General features: G+C 37.7%; 1 protein-coding gene across 12 annotated transcripts in view; it reads left to right on the top strand.

Annotated features, from left to right (window-relative positions):
* Positions 1-64: 64 nt before the first annotated feature.
* Xrcc4 (X-ray repair cross complementing 4) overlaps positions 65-17,043 on the top strand; it is a 246,424-nt gene continuing 229,445 nt past the window's right edge. For 2 of the 12 annotated variants that reach the window (XM_008760636.3, XM_063281712.1), the window contains exons 1-2: positions 65-199; positions 12,845-13,026. In XM_008760636.3, the coding sequence (XP_008758858.1) occupies positions 12,855-13,026 (172 nt within the window). In that variant the 5' untranslated portion in view covers positions 65-199; positions 12,845-12,854. Of the gene's footprint in view, positions 200-250; positions 389-577; positions 709-998; positions 1,134-2,695; positions 2,886-12,844; positions 13,027-17,043 lie in introns of those variants that run through there. The other 10 variants (XM_006231751.4, XM_063281714.1, XM_063281713.1 and 7 more) reach the window with 9 other exon arrangements.

The raw sequence follows: 17,043 nt of genomic DNA, 5'->3' as shown, positions 1-17,043 counted from the left end.
GTCCGGTTGGGCCTATCGCAGTGCCTCCGCCCATGCCGCGCCATTCGGAGTCCGTGATAGGCTTCTGTTACCGGAAGAGGTGGGGCTTGGTCTACTACTTACAAACCACGGTATTAGCGGATTCTCTCATTGGGCGCCCAGGTTTAAAGCTGGGTGTCCACAATTTTTTTTAAAAGACCGGAAGTGGAGTCACTGAGAGGTAGGGCCCGGAAGTGGCTGTGGTGTCTTTCCACTAGCAGTGCTATTTTTCTTGCGCTTTCCTCGTCTTTTCTTTCTATGTCAACCTCCTGTAGTTCTCGGATCTTAGCTTTAAAGCTGCTCTGTGCGTGTTTTTCACCCGGTCTGTGACCCCTGAGCCTTTTGTTTGTGGATATCAGATTTCCCCAAGGTGAGCACCTGTTGGGCTCCCTCCTAACTTTCTCTTTTTGTGTCTCGTGGAATTTTCAGTAGTGAGAGGCTCATTGGAAATAGGCCGTGTTGCTGTGTGATGTAGATTTGTATTCAGAAGGCTGCGTTCTATATGATGATCCACCACCCCCTCCCACCACCCAATACTGGACTTTGCTGGCCCCCCTCCCTTTTGGACACTCTGAATCCGGGTCTTAGTTAGACATTCTAGGCCCTGGGCAGAGGGAAAGAACTCTGGTAGCTACTGGAAAGGAATGGCCCATTCCTAAGGGGAAGAATTGGCTAGTATAAAACCACTGGGTGAGACACTCTTTCACTTCTGGTTTTCTTTATGAGTTTTGTAGATACGAGGAAGGTGTAATCTGATGTGTTCAATTTTATATGAGTTCTTGGAATGATTCTGAAGTCCATCACTTTCCTCACTGTTCCTAGTATATCAAAATTATGTGTTTAAATAATTGCCCCCCCTCCCGCAATATGGTTCTAGTTTTTATTCAGAATGTTACCCAATGTTACATAATGACCTAAAAGATAAATAGAAAACATTAGTGAAGGACACTGATGTGACATGCTGATTTCTGAGCTCTATTTAGCTGAATCATGAGAATCCAGCGCTTATGGCATCACAATATTTTTACTCAGTGCTATGTTATATGTGATTGTTGTTTATTACTGCATGGCATCCAAGATTTTGCTTGAAATCATAACATCATTTTTAAAATCAGGTATACTCAATTGCTATATTCGTTGGTCCAATACTCAAAGTAAGGATCTGCATCTGAGTGGTATCAGCAGACTGTAGAAGAAGAAGGGATGTTTCTTTGAGTATTTTAGTGGGGGGCTGGAGATTAGTCCAATAGGAAATGATTGTCATTGAATAATCTCAAAAATAGTATTTAAGTTAACTAAACATAAATGTTCCAATGTAGTTGTAGAAAATATGTACTTCAGCTCCGTTTGACACTTAAGGTTGACCTTTCTTCATGAGGCTATGCTTCAGGCTCTAGTAAAGAGAAAGGGAGGCTAAGGTTGTTGAAGATAGCAATTGGTTTGTTGTACTTATGGATAATTTAGGCCATAGTTTCTTATATATCTCAGTTTCTGAATAGTAGCAAATAACTTGTTAATTGTTGAGATATTCATAGAAGTACATGGTATCAGGAGGTAAAGTTGGACATGTGTGTATATTATTTATGATATTCATGTAACATAGCAAATTAATCTAACAGTAAGACCTGTGGGGGCAGCTGCATGGCGATTAGGCACACGGAACCCTTGATTTTGAATTTTGTTGCAAGTGAATGATAATCACAATTTCAAATAATTTTTCTTTATTTCCTCTTCTGGTAGCTCTGCTGTGATTTTCATTTCTAATCATCATGAGACATTTTCCTGCTAACAGTAGAAATTGACTATGTTACTCCATTATGTAAACATTGTCTTCTCTGCATGTGGAGGAATGTTTTCAATCTTCATGTCATGATATCCACAAAGTTGTATATAAAATGAGAAATTTATAGTTCTCTGTAAAAGTGTGGTTAGCTTTCCTCACTGTTTTGGGGATTAAATGAATAAATGCATATAAATAATTAATTGATAAATAGTGCTATAGTGTTCATTCAATTTTCATCCTTGGGTGGAGGGCTAATGATTGAAAATGTTTTGATTGTTAGATGTTGTTTTAGTTAGGGTTTTACTGCTGTGAGCAGACACCATGACCAAGGCAACTCTTATCAGGACAACATTTAACTGGGGCTGACTTACAGGTTCAGAGGTTCAGTCCATTATCATCAAGGAGGGAACATGGCAGCATCCAGGCAGGCATGGTGCAGGAGGAGCTGAGTTCTACATCTTCACCCGAAGGAAGCCAGGAACAGATTGAGCATCCTCAGGCAGTTAGGAGGAGGGTCTCCAAGCCCACCCCACAGTGACACACTTCCTCCAACAAGGCTATACCTTCTAATAGTGCCACTCTCTTGGATGAGAATATGTAAGCCATCACAGATGTTATTTACACAATAAAAGGTTTAAAATTAATTTGGCTTCTTATGCTGCCAGACCACTTTCTCTACATTTTCCATTTTTTTTATTTCTGATATTGATAGTGTTTGAGGGTTTTTTAAATTTTAGTTATCCATCTTACTTATTGGTACTCATTTTTATTTATCATCTATCTACCATATCTATGTCTATTTGTCTGTCTGTCTATCTATCTATCTATCTATCTATCTATCTATCTTTCTATCTTTCTATCTATCTTTGTGTGTTTTCTAATTCGCAACCAAATACATAAATTGAAAGTAGGTTGTTTTGGTTTTGATTGCTACCTGTTCTCTTCCCCCATGACTCCTAGATAATTACACATACGTTTTGTTTGAATATTACCAACACTGATATACTACAATAAACCCCGGATTCTACTTGCAAGTCACAACTTTTCGATTGCTGTTCTTATTGTCTTAGATGTAATCTTCGAGGTAAGGTGGTGCACTCAGAATCCTACAACCTAACATACTTTTGAGACATAATTTTAAAAAGCAGGAATCTGACCAATTTTGTGACACAAAGACTGAAAAAAGAAACAAAAAGTGGGAACCATTAAAACCTCTAATTCTGTAACATAGGGTTTATTAAGGTCAAGCTGTTTCTAACTCTTCTATTTTAATTTAAACAGAGTCAGGATGTTCTCACATAAGATACCACCGGTCCAGCTCATGTATAGTCTTTCCTAATTGAAAAATATGCTCAGAATTGAAATCCAGTCAGATCACGTGTGGAAAGGGAATAAGACTTGCCCTGCCTACCCCAAACCTCTAATAACTGTACCTATTTACTTGCCTGTTTATCAATGGCAGACAAGAGAATGAGCAACACTGGGATACAAGTGAAATGAGAATCACTACTGGGCAGCAAACCCTGTACAATATTGCAAGTTGTTACTACCTACAGTTGAACCATATACACAAAAGTCTAAGAATCATAGACTATCAATATTTAACAGTTCATTCAAACAACAGCAACTTTATGTGGTTTTCTAAACTGTTCTAATAGCATATGAATACTTTAATTCCTAATTAGATGAATAATTACATATTTAGCTTCCAGGCACTGTATCTCTGAATCCACACCTCTAGGAAGAAGTCATAACACCCTCGTGAAAGATTTTGTTTTGTGTTCTGTTGGTGATCCATTTGCAAGCTGAACTGAACTGTTATACCCAAATCTTAATAAAGCCCTATTCTCCTTCAGAAAAGTATAAGTTCTAGGGTCTTCTGAGCTTTGCAGATCAAAACCAAACATCCAAATAAACAACCAAAAATGAAACAATAACAAAAATCCACACCTCTCCTACAACAGTTTGGGAAGATGGCTCAGTTAGTAAGAGCATTTTGACTATAAGCATGAAGACCCTAGTTGAAATCCAGCAACCACTATTAGTAGCAGGACATAGCTGACTGTCCCTATAAGCAAAGCATTCTGGGGTAGAGGCAAACAGATCCTAAGTATTCTTTGGCAGAAAGTCTAACATAAAACATCAGCTTCTGCTTTAGTAAGAGACCCCTGTTAGGCAATAAGAAAGAGAAAGAGGGGGATGGAGAACGCAAGAGTGAGTACAATATTGAAGACACAACAAGATCTGTTCTGGCCTCTGCATAGGTGACATGGGCTCATGTGTGTTCATGTACCATACATACCACACACAAAAGTAAATACAATGAGATGTTTGATATAATCTGCCTTTTTGTCTAAAATTCTGTATGTACCTGTTTTTGAATTTTTAAAAATGTGATAAGGCTGTAAAAATCTGTCACCATAACTTTGCTTTAAAATTACATTTTCTTTTCCTTTTTTTAAAAAGTAAAGTCTAGCAAAAATAGTATAAGCAAGAATCCATTCATAGATTTTTAACAGCTGGTTCTATATAGTAATTTTTATTCTGAATTCCATCAGTCCATTTTTCTTGACTAGGGGACCACTTAAGTGATTGCTTCATTAGAAACTTGAGTTTATCCCTTTCTCGTCTGTATGAACAACTCCTTGGCAAAGCTGCAGAATTTGGACACCTGCAGTCCAAGCAGCTTGAAGAGAAGCCATCACTGACTATTAAGAGAAGGAAAAGAAGCTCAAGTTCCAAATGGTGTTATCAATGATACAGTGTTGTAACTAACTTGAGCTGACCTAAGCGTTGGCTTCTGCCATGGTCCTTATCAGCATCCAAAAGGGCATACAAAATGCTTTGTAAACTAATTTAAAAAGTGTCTTGTTTATTCAGAAGCAACTGTGAATGGTATTTGTTCATACCAAGATCACATCAATTGCACACCAGCCAACAACGTATTAGTCTTCTAAGAGAGAGGCCATGTATCAAAGACACAAAGTACTAAAGATAAGCTTCTCAATTCTCAACTGTTCTGAGTTCTCAATAAAGCTACTGATGTACAAATTGGGGTGGGACCCAAGTGGTTCCACCTGCAGGCTCCTCTTAGATCCCTGGCTTTGGCTGAGAGAGGTGCTGATACTAATGTGCCCTTTAGTACTCTTAGGAAACAAAACATGGGCTCTATTATAGCCTCAATCAGCATCTCTGAAGAGGATTCCACTCATTTTCTCCAAGTAGTTCTGGGGCGAAACACTGGATATTTCTGTGTACAAGGCTCGTAGGGACAAAAATATTGGTTGATTTGCTCTGAGTCTTAAAAGAATTTTGGAGTTTCTCATGTGTTCTTGTGGTTGATTCTCGGATATTTTTATTTGATATTTAATGAGAGGGTAGTCTTAGTAAAGTGATGAATTATTTAAGCAATTAGCTGAAATGTAGATTATCAAGACCTAATTTAAATATATTTTCGAGGTTCCTGAAGCACAGATTACAGGATACAGAGTTATCATATGTGAGTGGGCTTATTAATGTGGGTATCACTTAAATATGGTTCACATGTTCTTACTTCACCAGCGCGTATACTAAATTTGGAATGGTGTGTTTCACAATCCATCCCAGTTCCAAACTTAAGTACTCAAACAGCATTTCTTTAAGATAAAATTAGCTTAATTTTATGAAGTTTTAAATTAATGAGAAAACTGGAAGATACTTAGACTGTCACATTTAAAATATAGTTTAAGACTTGATATGATCTCTAGCTGTCGTTTGAACCTTATTGAGCTTTAAACCCTTTATGTTATTGTGAAATAATGTGTAACTGTCAGGCATCTGGAATATTGAATTTTAAATGACTGTCTATATTTAGGAATTTGTTAGTGATCCTAAATATGAAATTTAAAAAGCAATGGAACAGCCTGCTTTACAAGTGCTGGATTTTTCTTGCAGAGTTAATGCTAACAATACCCATGGCTCTGCAGGTGTGTGTGAGAAGAAATGATTGTTTGTTTGTTTGAGTGTGTGTGTGTGTGTGTGTGTGTGTGTGTGTGTGTATGTGTGTGTGTGTTTGTACATGCATATCTCTATGTGTCCTGCTGTGTAAATGTTTTGGTAAAAGTCTATAGAAACAAAATATGGCATTCCAAAAGTACTTTTAATAACCTCACCCCCAAATACAAAATAGAATGTTTTTCTTTTTGTTTGCTTCCTTTTGTTCATCAGTGTGTTGGTGTGTATGCATGTGCATGTGTGTGGGCATGCACCTGAAGGCTTGAGATTAACAACCTTGGATGTTATTTGTTATTCCTCTGTCTGCATTTCTGAGGTAAGATCTTTCACTAGATAAGTCTGGCTGGCCACTGAGCCCCAGAAATCCGATGGTTTCTGACATGCTTCTGTTAGAAGCACTTTATCAACTAATTCTCTCCACATTCTCCAAGTTGGGGTTTGAATCCACATGAATTATGTGCCCCTGAGTTAGAGAGGTAGCTCATCCCATTGAGTGGTAGTCTAGTACTCAAGTGTCATCGGGTTCTTTCCCTAGCACTACAGAATACTGGGTGTGGTGTTGTATGCTTATGATCATAAAAACTTGAGAGGTGGAGGCAAGGAATTCAGATCAGTTCAAAGTCATTCGCAGGTTCATAGCAAACTCAACTTTGAAGACACAGAGAACTCCATGGCATCTGGTCTCAAAAAAAATATGTTCTTAACTATAAACACTGAATAATAAAATTGGAGGAGACACTAGAATATAGAAAAACTTCCTTATTTACAAAAAGACAGGAAAGTAGCCAACAGATTCCATTCAGTCCCCAGAAAAATTACAATAGTATGGTTTTAGAAACAGAAAAAATAAGTCCGTTTGGAAGCTTAATTGAATATAATAAAGGATTCAGCAATTTATTCACACAGAGCAAGAAACATACACTGGAGGAAAGATAGGATCTTTAACAAATCATAATGTAAAACTGGATTTGTAAATGTAGAAGAATGAATCTGCCACCCTGTCCCACACTGGATTCAAAATGGGGGAAAGATTTTAATGTAAGAACTGAAACTCTGAAGTCTTAGGGGGAAAGAGTGAAAATCTTTCAAGATGTACCTATAGGCAAAGCTTTCTGAAAATGACTCCATCTCAGGAAGTAATCCCAAGAGCTGAGGTTGCAGTAAATTCAAATGCTTCTGCAGAGAGAAGAGACTAGAGAATGAAGATACAGCCCCAGGTGAGGGGAGACTTCTGAGAGCTATACATTTGATATAGGATTATTATATAGAGTGTAAAAGAAACCAATAAATGCTAAGAAGCAAGACAACCCATTTTCCAAATAGAGAATGAGATGAAGAGATCTCAAACGGTGAGGAACAAATGAGCGGTAACATATGGGGAAGGTTCCACACCTTTAGCCACCAGGGAAGAGCCTTTCCTTTTCTTTCTCTTCACTTATTCTACGTTATCACAAAGAAAAAATAAATGGTTATGGGAGTACCAGAATAGTAAACCCTTGTAAAACTACTGATGGGATTGTAAATTAGTGGAGGCATTATGGAAATAATTTCTTGCTTTCTTCAAAAACCTAAAAACAATTGCCATATAAGTCAGGTGTATCCACCCTGTTACATACAGCAAGGAGGATAAATCACTATTCCACAGAGATTCTTGAACATCTGTGCTTTTTTCTTATTGGATATTTTTTATTTACATTTCAAATGTTACTGACATTACCCTACACTGGGGGCTCCAGCCTTGGCAGGACCAAGCACTCCTCCTCCCATTGGTGCCCAACAAGGCCATCCTCTGTTACATATGCAGCTGAAGCCATGGGCCAGTCCATGTGTAATCTTTGGATGGTAGTTTAGTCCCTGGAAGCTCTGGTTGGTTGGTATTGTTGTTCTTATGGGGCTGCAAACCCCATCAGCTCCTTCAATACTTTCTATAACTCCTCTAATGGGGACCCCATTCTCAGTTCAATGGTTGGATGAGAGCATTTGTCTCTGTATTTGTCATGCTCTGCTAGAGCCTCTCAGGAGACAGCTATATCAGGCTCCAGTCAACATGCACTTCTTGGAATCAGCAATATTGTCTGGGTTTGGTGGCTGTCTGTATATGGGCTGGATCCCCAGGTGGGGCAGCCTCTGGATGGCCTTTCCTTCACTCTCTGCTCCACTCTTTGTCCCTGTATTTTCTCCTATGAATATTTTTGTTCCCCTTTCTAAGAAGGACTGAAGCATTTGCACTTTGGTCATCTTTCTTCTTGAGCTTCATGTGGTCTGTGGGTTGTATCTTGGGTAATCCAAGGTTTTGGACTAATATCCAGTTATCAGTGAGTGAATGCCAGTATTTTTTTTTTTTTTTGTGATTGGGTTACCTCACTCAGGATGACATTTTCTAGTTCCATCAATTTACCTATGAATTTCATGAAGTCATTGTTTTTGATAGCTGAGTTATATTCCACTGTGTAGATGTACCACATTTTCTGTTTCCTTTCTTCTGTTGTAGGGCATCTGGGTTCTTTCCAGCTTCTGGCTATTATAAATAAGGCTGCTATGAACATGGTGTAAAATGTGTCTTTGTTGTATGTTGGAGCATCATTTGGAGACCCAGGAGAGGTATAGCAGGGTCCTCAGGTAGTGGAATGTCCAATTTTCTGAGGAACCTCCAGACTGATCTCCAGAGTGGTTGTACCATTTTGCAATCCCACCAACAATGGAGGAGTGTTCCTCTTTCTCCACATCCTCGCCAGCATCTGCTGTCACCTGAGTTTTTTAATCTTAGCCATTCTGACTGGTGTGAGAATCTCAGGGTTGTTTTGATTTGCATTTCCCTGATGACTAAAAATGTTGAGCATTTCTTTAGGAACTTCCCAGCCATTCACTCTTCCTCAGATGAGAATTCTTTTTTTAGTTCTGTACCCCATTTTTAATAGGGTTATTTGGCTCTCTGGGGTCTAACTTCTTGAGTTCTTTGTATATATTGGATATTAACCCTCTATTGGATGAAGGATTGGTAAAGATCTTTTCCTAATCTGTTGGTTGCTGTTCTGTCCTAATGACAGTGTCCTTTTCCTTACTGAAGCTTTGCAATTTTATGAGGTCCCATTTGTCCATTCTTGATCTTAGACCATAAGCCATTAGTGTTCTGTTCAGGATCAAGTGACTATAGGTATATGGGTTCATTTCTGGGTCTTCATTTCTATTCCATTGATCTACCATCTCTGTAGCAATACCATGCAGTTTTTAATCACTATTGCTCTGTAATACAGCTTGAGGTCAGGGATGATGATTCCCGTAAAAATTCTTTTATTGTTCAGGATAGTTTTGCTATCATTTTTTTTGTTATTCCAAATGAATTTGCCCTTTCTAACTCTATGAAGAATTGAGTAGGAGTTTTGATGTGGATTGCATCAATTCTGTAGATTGCTTTTGGCAAAATGGCTATTTTTACAATATTAATCCTGCCAATCCATGAGCATGAAGATCTTTCCATATTCTGAGATCTTCACTTTCTTTCTTCAGAGACTTGAAGTTCTTGTCTTACAGATCTTTCACTTGCTTTCATAAAGTCACACCCAGGTATTTTATATTATTTGGGACTACTATGAAGGGTGTCATTTCCCTAATTTCTTTCTCAGCCTGTTTCTCCTTTGAGTAGAGGAAGGCTGCTTATTTGTGTGAATTATTTTTATACCCAGCTAACTTGCTGAAGGTGTTTATCAGTTTTAGTAGTTCTCTGGTGGAACTTTTAGGGTCACTTAAGTATACTATCATATCATCTGCAAATATTGATATTTTGATTTCTTCCTTTCCAATTTGAATCCCTTTGACCTCCTTTCATTGTCTGATTGCTCTGGTTAGGACATCGAGTTCTATATTGAATAAGTAGGGAGAAAGTGGGCAGCCTTGTGTAGTCCCTGATTTTAGTAGGATTGCTTCAGTTTTCTCCATTTAGTTTAATGTTAGCAACTGGTTTGCTGTATATTGCTTTGACTATGTTTGGATATGTGTCTTGAATTCCTGATCTTTCCAGGACTTTTATCATGCAGGGGTGTGGAATTTTGTTAAATGCTTCCTCAGCATCTAATGAGATGATTATATGGTTTTTATCTTTGAATTTGTTTATATAGTAGATTATGTTGATGGATTTCCGTATATTGAACTATTCCTGCATCCCTGGGATGAAGCCTACTTGTTCCTGATGGATGATCCTTTTGATGTGTTCTTGGATTAACTAAACAGAGTCAAAGAGAAAGTAACAGAAGTTATGAGCATCTATGCTTTTTTCAGTGATGTTCACAGTGGTCATGTTATATAGCCTAAGGAATCTCTCAACAGATGAATATATAATATGTGACAATCAGCCATAAAGAAGAAAATTATGTCATTTCCAATAAAATGAATCATTGGGGATCATCATATTCACTGAAATAAGCCAGACTCAACAAATATCTTATTTTCATTCATTTGGGAACCCAAGATTTTTATATAGATACACACACACACACACACACACACACACACACACACTCACACAAACACATGCACACATGTATGCACGCATGCATGTGCACAGACACCATGTGTACACACGCATGCATGTGTACACACACAGGGGTGGGGGAAAGTGAAAGGGCAGGAGGACATGAAGCAGATTCAGGACTCCTGGGGAAAGGACTGGAACTGGAAGTGGGAAAGGGGAGAGAAATCTAGAGATGAAAATGGATATGGTCAAAGTACAAGAGACACATGTATGAAAACACCTATGAAAGCCACTGCTATGTGCCTTCAATATACAGCAATATAAAATATAGCAACCAAAAGTAGCACTAACCCAGCTTAAGATAAAATGTGGTTTCCCTTTGGTTACATATAACCTTTACAGGTTGAATTGGTCTGTAGCAATCTTCATAGGTTTTACAAACTGAAAAAGAAGGTAGGATTCTGTACTTGAGCATTCTAGCAAAAATATGCATTCAAAATTGTAAGTTTCAGGTCTGAAAACCAAACAGACAAATAAGAGACTTCATTAAATTTGACTACATTAAAATGCATGCAGAAACTGTCATTTATGTATGCATATTCTGCTAACAATTTAACAGATTAATCTCATGTGTTCAAAAAGAAAACAAAAACAAATTCTGTGAATCGCTAACGATACATGTTTTTTGTGATTCATTTCAAATACTAGTAATCATATTTATCTAACAATTTTCAAATTCAACTCTTACTATCAAGTGTCTGACTAGTTGATATAAACGTAAATATTCACAAATTTCTGATGTATTTTGGAATTAATTGCATCTATGCAAAAAAAACCCACAGTATAGGAAATAATTTGAACAAATGAAGTATCTGTTATATTTAGTGGTCATAATATCAAGGGTTCACTTAAGTGTTTTTTTTATATATTTGAAGTGGGCTTAATTATTATTTCCATTGATATCCTTTGGAAGAACGTTATTTTTCCTAGTACAGGTAGAAATTACTTAAGTATCTTATCATTGTGGAGGAGTTGCATACTTAATTAGGTATTTTTCTTTTAATTTTGGATGCACAAATCATTGGAACCATTAGATAGGAACTTTTCAAAAACTTTTAGTGACAGAATCACATAGAGTTTGCAAATGTATTACTCCAAGGGGACAAACTACATAGTCAATTTCAACAACATACATAATTTCAGCAACGGAAATATAAAATTTCAGTCGTATAAAAACACCACAAATCAATATTAAAAACTGTATGTGCATAGGCTATAGCAAGGTGTAACTCAGAAAATAAAATTTGTTGAGAACTTTAAGCTGAAAACAAATTTGGTAATGCAAGACTCATATTACTGACCAAAATAAGTGCATTTTGACGAATTACGTTGATGAATTATATTTCATAGATATATTTATTATAGACACCAAACTGAAGATATGAAAACAGATTAATAACACCAGTAAGAAAAAAGAAACTAAGTGAAAACATTGTCAATGTTGAATACAGGAGTATATCCATATTTTATAAGTATATGTAAAGAGTCCCACACCCAGTACTTATCAGAGGTTTGAATTAAAATCACAATATGATGCTAGAATTTGTCTATCCACGTGGCTAAAATGAACCAAAAGGGAAATAGTTGTTTAGGACCTTTATACATCAGTCATGATTTCGTACAATTTTAAAGGATCTTGGCTGTATAATACCCAAACTGCATACATGATATCTTCTGTTCTAGCAGTTCTATTTGAAGGAATGACCCCCATCCCTATGCAAAGGCATTTGTAGAGTGTCAGTCCAGCCGTGTTTGTAATAGTCAAAACCTGTAAAGTTCCAAACAGCTGTCATTAGAAAACAATAATAAATTATATTAGTTTGATTAATTAATGTTATGAATAATGTATAACTATAAATATAGTGTGGATGAAGATCTCAAATATGCTTTTCAAAGAGACCATTTCTTTGAGAGAGGAGAAGATCTATGAACCCCTGAGGACAGGGAAATATAAAATTTGCTCATGTTGCTATAGTAATTTTATTTAGCCCATCAGTTTGGCTGATTATTTGCCCTTTAAGAGCTTCTGCTTTTCTCATCTGTAAAATCTGTGAGTCACTGTCGAGCAAAACTAAAACTTCTGAGTTCAGTGAATTTTTTTTTCCTTTTTCTTCTTTTCGGAGCTGGGGACCGAACCCAGGGCCTCGTGCTTGCTAGGCAAGTGCTCTACCACTGAGCTAAATCCCCAATCCTGTGAATTTTTTAAAAAATATTTATTTATTTATTTTCTATATAGGTACACTATAGCTGTCTTTAGACACACCAGAAGAGGGCATCAGATCTCATTTCAGATGGTTGTGAGCCACCTTGTGGTTGCTGGGATTTGAACTCAGGACTTCTGGAAGAACAGTCAATGCTCTTAACTGCTGAGCCATTTCTCCAGCCTCAGTGATTGGCTCTATTGTACAATATTTTAATTTTATTTCTTTGGAGTCTGTATAGCTGAAAGACAAGGATAAAATGTATCATCATTGGATTATTGTAGTCTCCTCTCATATACTGACTCTGCTGTTTCATTACAGGTCATCAGAAATGGAAAGGAAAGTCAGCAGAATCTCTCTGGCTTCTGAACCCAATGTAACCTACTTTCTACAAGTGTCTTGGGAGGGGACGATAGGATCTGGTTTTGTTATTACACTTACGGATGGCCATTCAGCCTGGACTGCAAAAGGTAATCTGGACAACAATCCTGTTTCAAGTAAAAGTTAAGTAATGTTCTGCTCTTCTGGCCTCTGGTACTCTTCAGGTTAACGTGCTTCTTCATAGAAACATGTCACATCAATACTCAGTGTTCCATGATCTGCATTTCCATGTTGCATATGGGTCCGTAATAGTTGATGCTGTTTTCCAGAATTGTCACTGTGTACAGTAGCTAATTCTGCCTGCTATGTCAGCTTTATTGTTTGAACATAATCATAGTTTTATAATGGCCTTTTTACAGAAACATAAACAACACTTTTAAACTATTTGTCTCTTCTTGGGACCTGGACAAAGCCTGGGGCTGAGAGTAGGTAGATTGTGGGGCCAAGAGAGAGATGCTGTTGGATCGTAGGTGTGGAGTTCTCCTGCTATGCTTTGGCTTCATCTAGTGGTTTAGCTTGAGTTTCTTTTGAATGCTTTTGTAATGTGTTTTAGAAAACAAAACAGACCCACACCCCAGTATGTGGAAATTGTGCAGTTTTATCATAGAGACTTGCTTTTGCAAAAATTTTTACTGATCTTTTAAGCTGTGAATTGCTTCAAGTCATGTAGAACATATGGCAGGGGCCCCTCATTAGTGCAGGGGGTAGCATGCCACTCTCATTATGTGGCACGCATAAAGTTAAAAAAGTAGAATTATGCTGTTTTCAAATACCAACATTTTAATGTTTTTAAGGATTAAAACAAAACCCTTTCTTTGTAGTTACATAACACAATTACTTCTAGAGTTGTGGATGGCATATTAGATGAAAATTTAAAATTTGTTTATTTCATCTGCCTTTTGTGGCAGCAAATGAGGAATGTTTACATTTGTATTATAGGAAAACAAAGGATTTAAAGTACAATGTGTGCAGTACTCCTTATGTTAAATACTTGAGATGTACCTTTCTTTGTACATAATACTAGTTGCTGACTGCTTCTGGCAGGTAGCAGTGAAGTGAGATTTGCTACATTTGCCCTATGGAGGGAGCATACCCATATGACAGGTCATGTTTGAAAGCAGAGACAATGTGATGCCTAAAACCGTGGTAATGGCTCAGAGTGGACCTTGGTTGACTGAGTGGACTCAGCAGACTGTATTTATACAGACACACACACACACACGCACACACACACACGCATACACGCACACACACACACACACACACACACACACACACACCAATGATAATTAGAGAAGAGAGTTTTAACTATGTAAAACTAGTCAGAAAGAAAGAAAACAAACTGATCATTTGACAGCTAGCATCTGTGTAGATGAGAAGTGCAGCCTCCTATTTCTCACATTATATACTTCTCCTGAATTCAGTGCAGTCTTGAGTTTGTCATCTAACTAGTGTAATCTAGTGTGACAGACTTGTGTCTCTCGCTGTACTCTTCGGCGGTGTGTGAACATTGTGGCTTCCTATAGTGACCACATTTCAAGCATGGAATTTTAAAGTATACCCTGTAATGATTTTATCTTCAAAATTATCCAATGGCATTTTAGATTTTACATATATTTTATGCCTTGCACCCATTTATATTTTCTTGTTTAACCAGTAGGGCAAATGCATAAGCACATATAAGAACATGTCTTTATTTAAGACTTATTACATACATGTTATATGGTACATTACAGACATTACACAATTAAGAATATTGAAACAATTAAATAAATGAAACATGAAAATAGATTTCCTTCCTATGCTTCTTCCTGTGTTTTAGTTGTTGTTCAATTTTGATTGATGCAACCTTCAATTATGTGTAATTTTTACTCTTTTCATTTAAGTGGAAAGGATGTGAGGTTTGTTTTAATCTCCCCCACACTAAGCCTGCTGATTTTTTTCCCCATTAGCAATGCTTTATCTAATGAATGTTTGGGGACCTAATTATCATGTGGCCTGTCATCAGTCACTTCTGTATTACAGTGTTGTGTCAGAGGGTCATTTCACAAAGTGGGTTAATGATTGATGATCACTATGTCTGTGCCTTGTAAAATATTTGCTTCTGGTAGCAAGAAACATATCACCTAGCTGCGGGATATCTTTATGTATATTGAAGATTAATTAAAACCTTACTAATGTTTTACTATAAAATATTTAGATTTCTGAACAATCTTTTAAACAGGTATTTTGTTAACTATATGTAATTAATACTACAGAACTCATAAGATTTTTGCTAACTATATGTAAATAATCTAAAACCCGTAAGAAAGGCCTTTGTGTAAGTAGGTCTCCTATGTGAGGCCACCCATATTTCTAATGCTGTAAGGGTGGTGTCTTCCGCTCTCTGACAGAGCATAGGATGAATCTGTGTAGTCCTTACTTACACATAGGAACATTGTTTCAGTGTGTCTTCACCAATCTGAAAATGATGTCTGTGGAGTCTCTGCTGGTCTGAGAATAGTTTCTCATTTTTATTTGTCCTCTCATCTTGTAATGAAGTGGTTTAGAACAATGAATGCATACAGATGTGGTCTTAGCATAAACATAAGCTGGGAAACAAGTTAATTTTCCAAGATTATGGTTTTGGAGTGGACAATGAAAATCTCATATTCTGTTTAAAAATAGGGAATGCTCGTCATGCTTTAAATAGGGAATACTTGTCATACTTTGAAGACAGATTCCCTTTCACACAAGATGTTTTCTTTTGTTATGTTGAGTTTATAAATTTTAACTTACATTTTTAAGAATTTTATACATGAGTCCTATATTTCCATTTATACATCTCCCTGTCCTATTTCACTGTTCTCCTGTGCCTTCCCACTCCATCTCAAATGCATGTCCTTTTTTGTATGCATGTATTTATTTATGTATATATATTTATATACATATATATATATTCTGCTGAGTTTGTGTGTTATTCATATGTATGTGGATTTAGGGCTGACCACTTCTGGCAGCATAACGTATCAGGGGCTCCTCCCTGGAGAAGACTGGTTCTCCCTTCCCAGCACCCATAAATTGCTTGTAGTTTTTCGTCCAGGAGTGTGGACTTCTGAGATTCTTTCCGTCCAGGTTGGATGTCACCTGGCATTGCTGTTGTGTAGGTTGTCTTCAAGCAGCTGTAATATTGAGATTTCATGGATGTCACTTCACTGAGATATAAAGAAGACACTATGCCCCAGCAAACATCCTGGTTTTCTGGCTCTTTGAAATCTGTCCATTCATTCTCCCTTGGTTTTCCCAGAGCCTTAGTTGTAGGGATTGTTGTAAGTATATCATTGGCGATAGGCATGCTACAATCACTTGTTCATTGTATTTTGACCAATTGTAGATTTTTTTTTATTAAAATTACTTTTATTTTTTTTAGCAGTCCAGCCATTGCCCCCTTCTTGGTTCCCCCTCCCACAGTTCCTCAACCCATTCTTCTTCTTCACTCTCTCCAAGAGGATGTTCTGCACCCCCCAACCCCAAACAAAACTCTCCACTTGCTGGGGCCTCAAGTCTCTTAGGCACCTCTTCTCCCACCGAGGCTAGACCATGCAGTCCTCTGCTGTGTGTGTGTTGCGGACCTTGGACCAGCTGGTGTATGCTACTGGTTGGTGGCTCAGTGTCTGAGAGATCTCAGGGGTCCAGGTTAGTTGATACTCCTGGCCTTCTTATGAGTTTGCCCTGCTCCTCAGCTTCTTCCAGCCTTTCCCTAATTCAACCACAGGGCTTCCCTGACTTTGAATGGTTGGGTGTAAGTATCTGCATCTGTCTCAGTCAGCTGCTTGTTGGGTCTCAGAGGACAGCCATGCTAGGCTTCTGTCTGTAAGCAAACCATAGCATGAGCAGTAGTGTCAGACCTCAGAGTCTTCCCTTGGAAGGATCCCAGTTTGGGCTGGTCACTGGACCTCCTTTCCCTCAGTCTCTTCGCCATTTTTATCCTGCAGATCTTTTAGACAGGAACAATTCTGGGTCAGAGTTTTTGACTGTGGGATGACAACCCCATCCCTCCACTTGATGCCCTGTCTTTCAACTAGAGAACTCTCTATGAGTTCTCTCTCCCCACTGTAGGGCATTTCACCTGAGAGTCTCTCACCTCCCAGGTCTGTGTT

The sequence above is a fragment of the Rattus norvegicus genome, chromosome 2, assembly GCF_036323735.1.
Source record: "Rattus norvegicus strain BN/NHsdMcwi chromosome 2, GRCr8, whole genome shotgun sequence".
NCBI classification, from domain to species: domain Eukaryota; kingdom Metazoa; phylum Chordata; class Mammalia; order Rodentia; family Muridae; genus Rattus; species Rattus norvegicus.
Note: the sequence above shows the minus strand (reverse complement) of the source record. Positions and strands in the feature narration are given on the sequence as shown.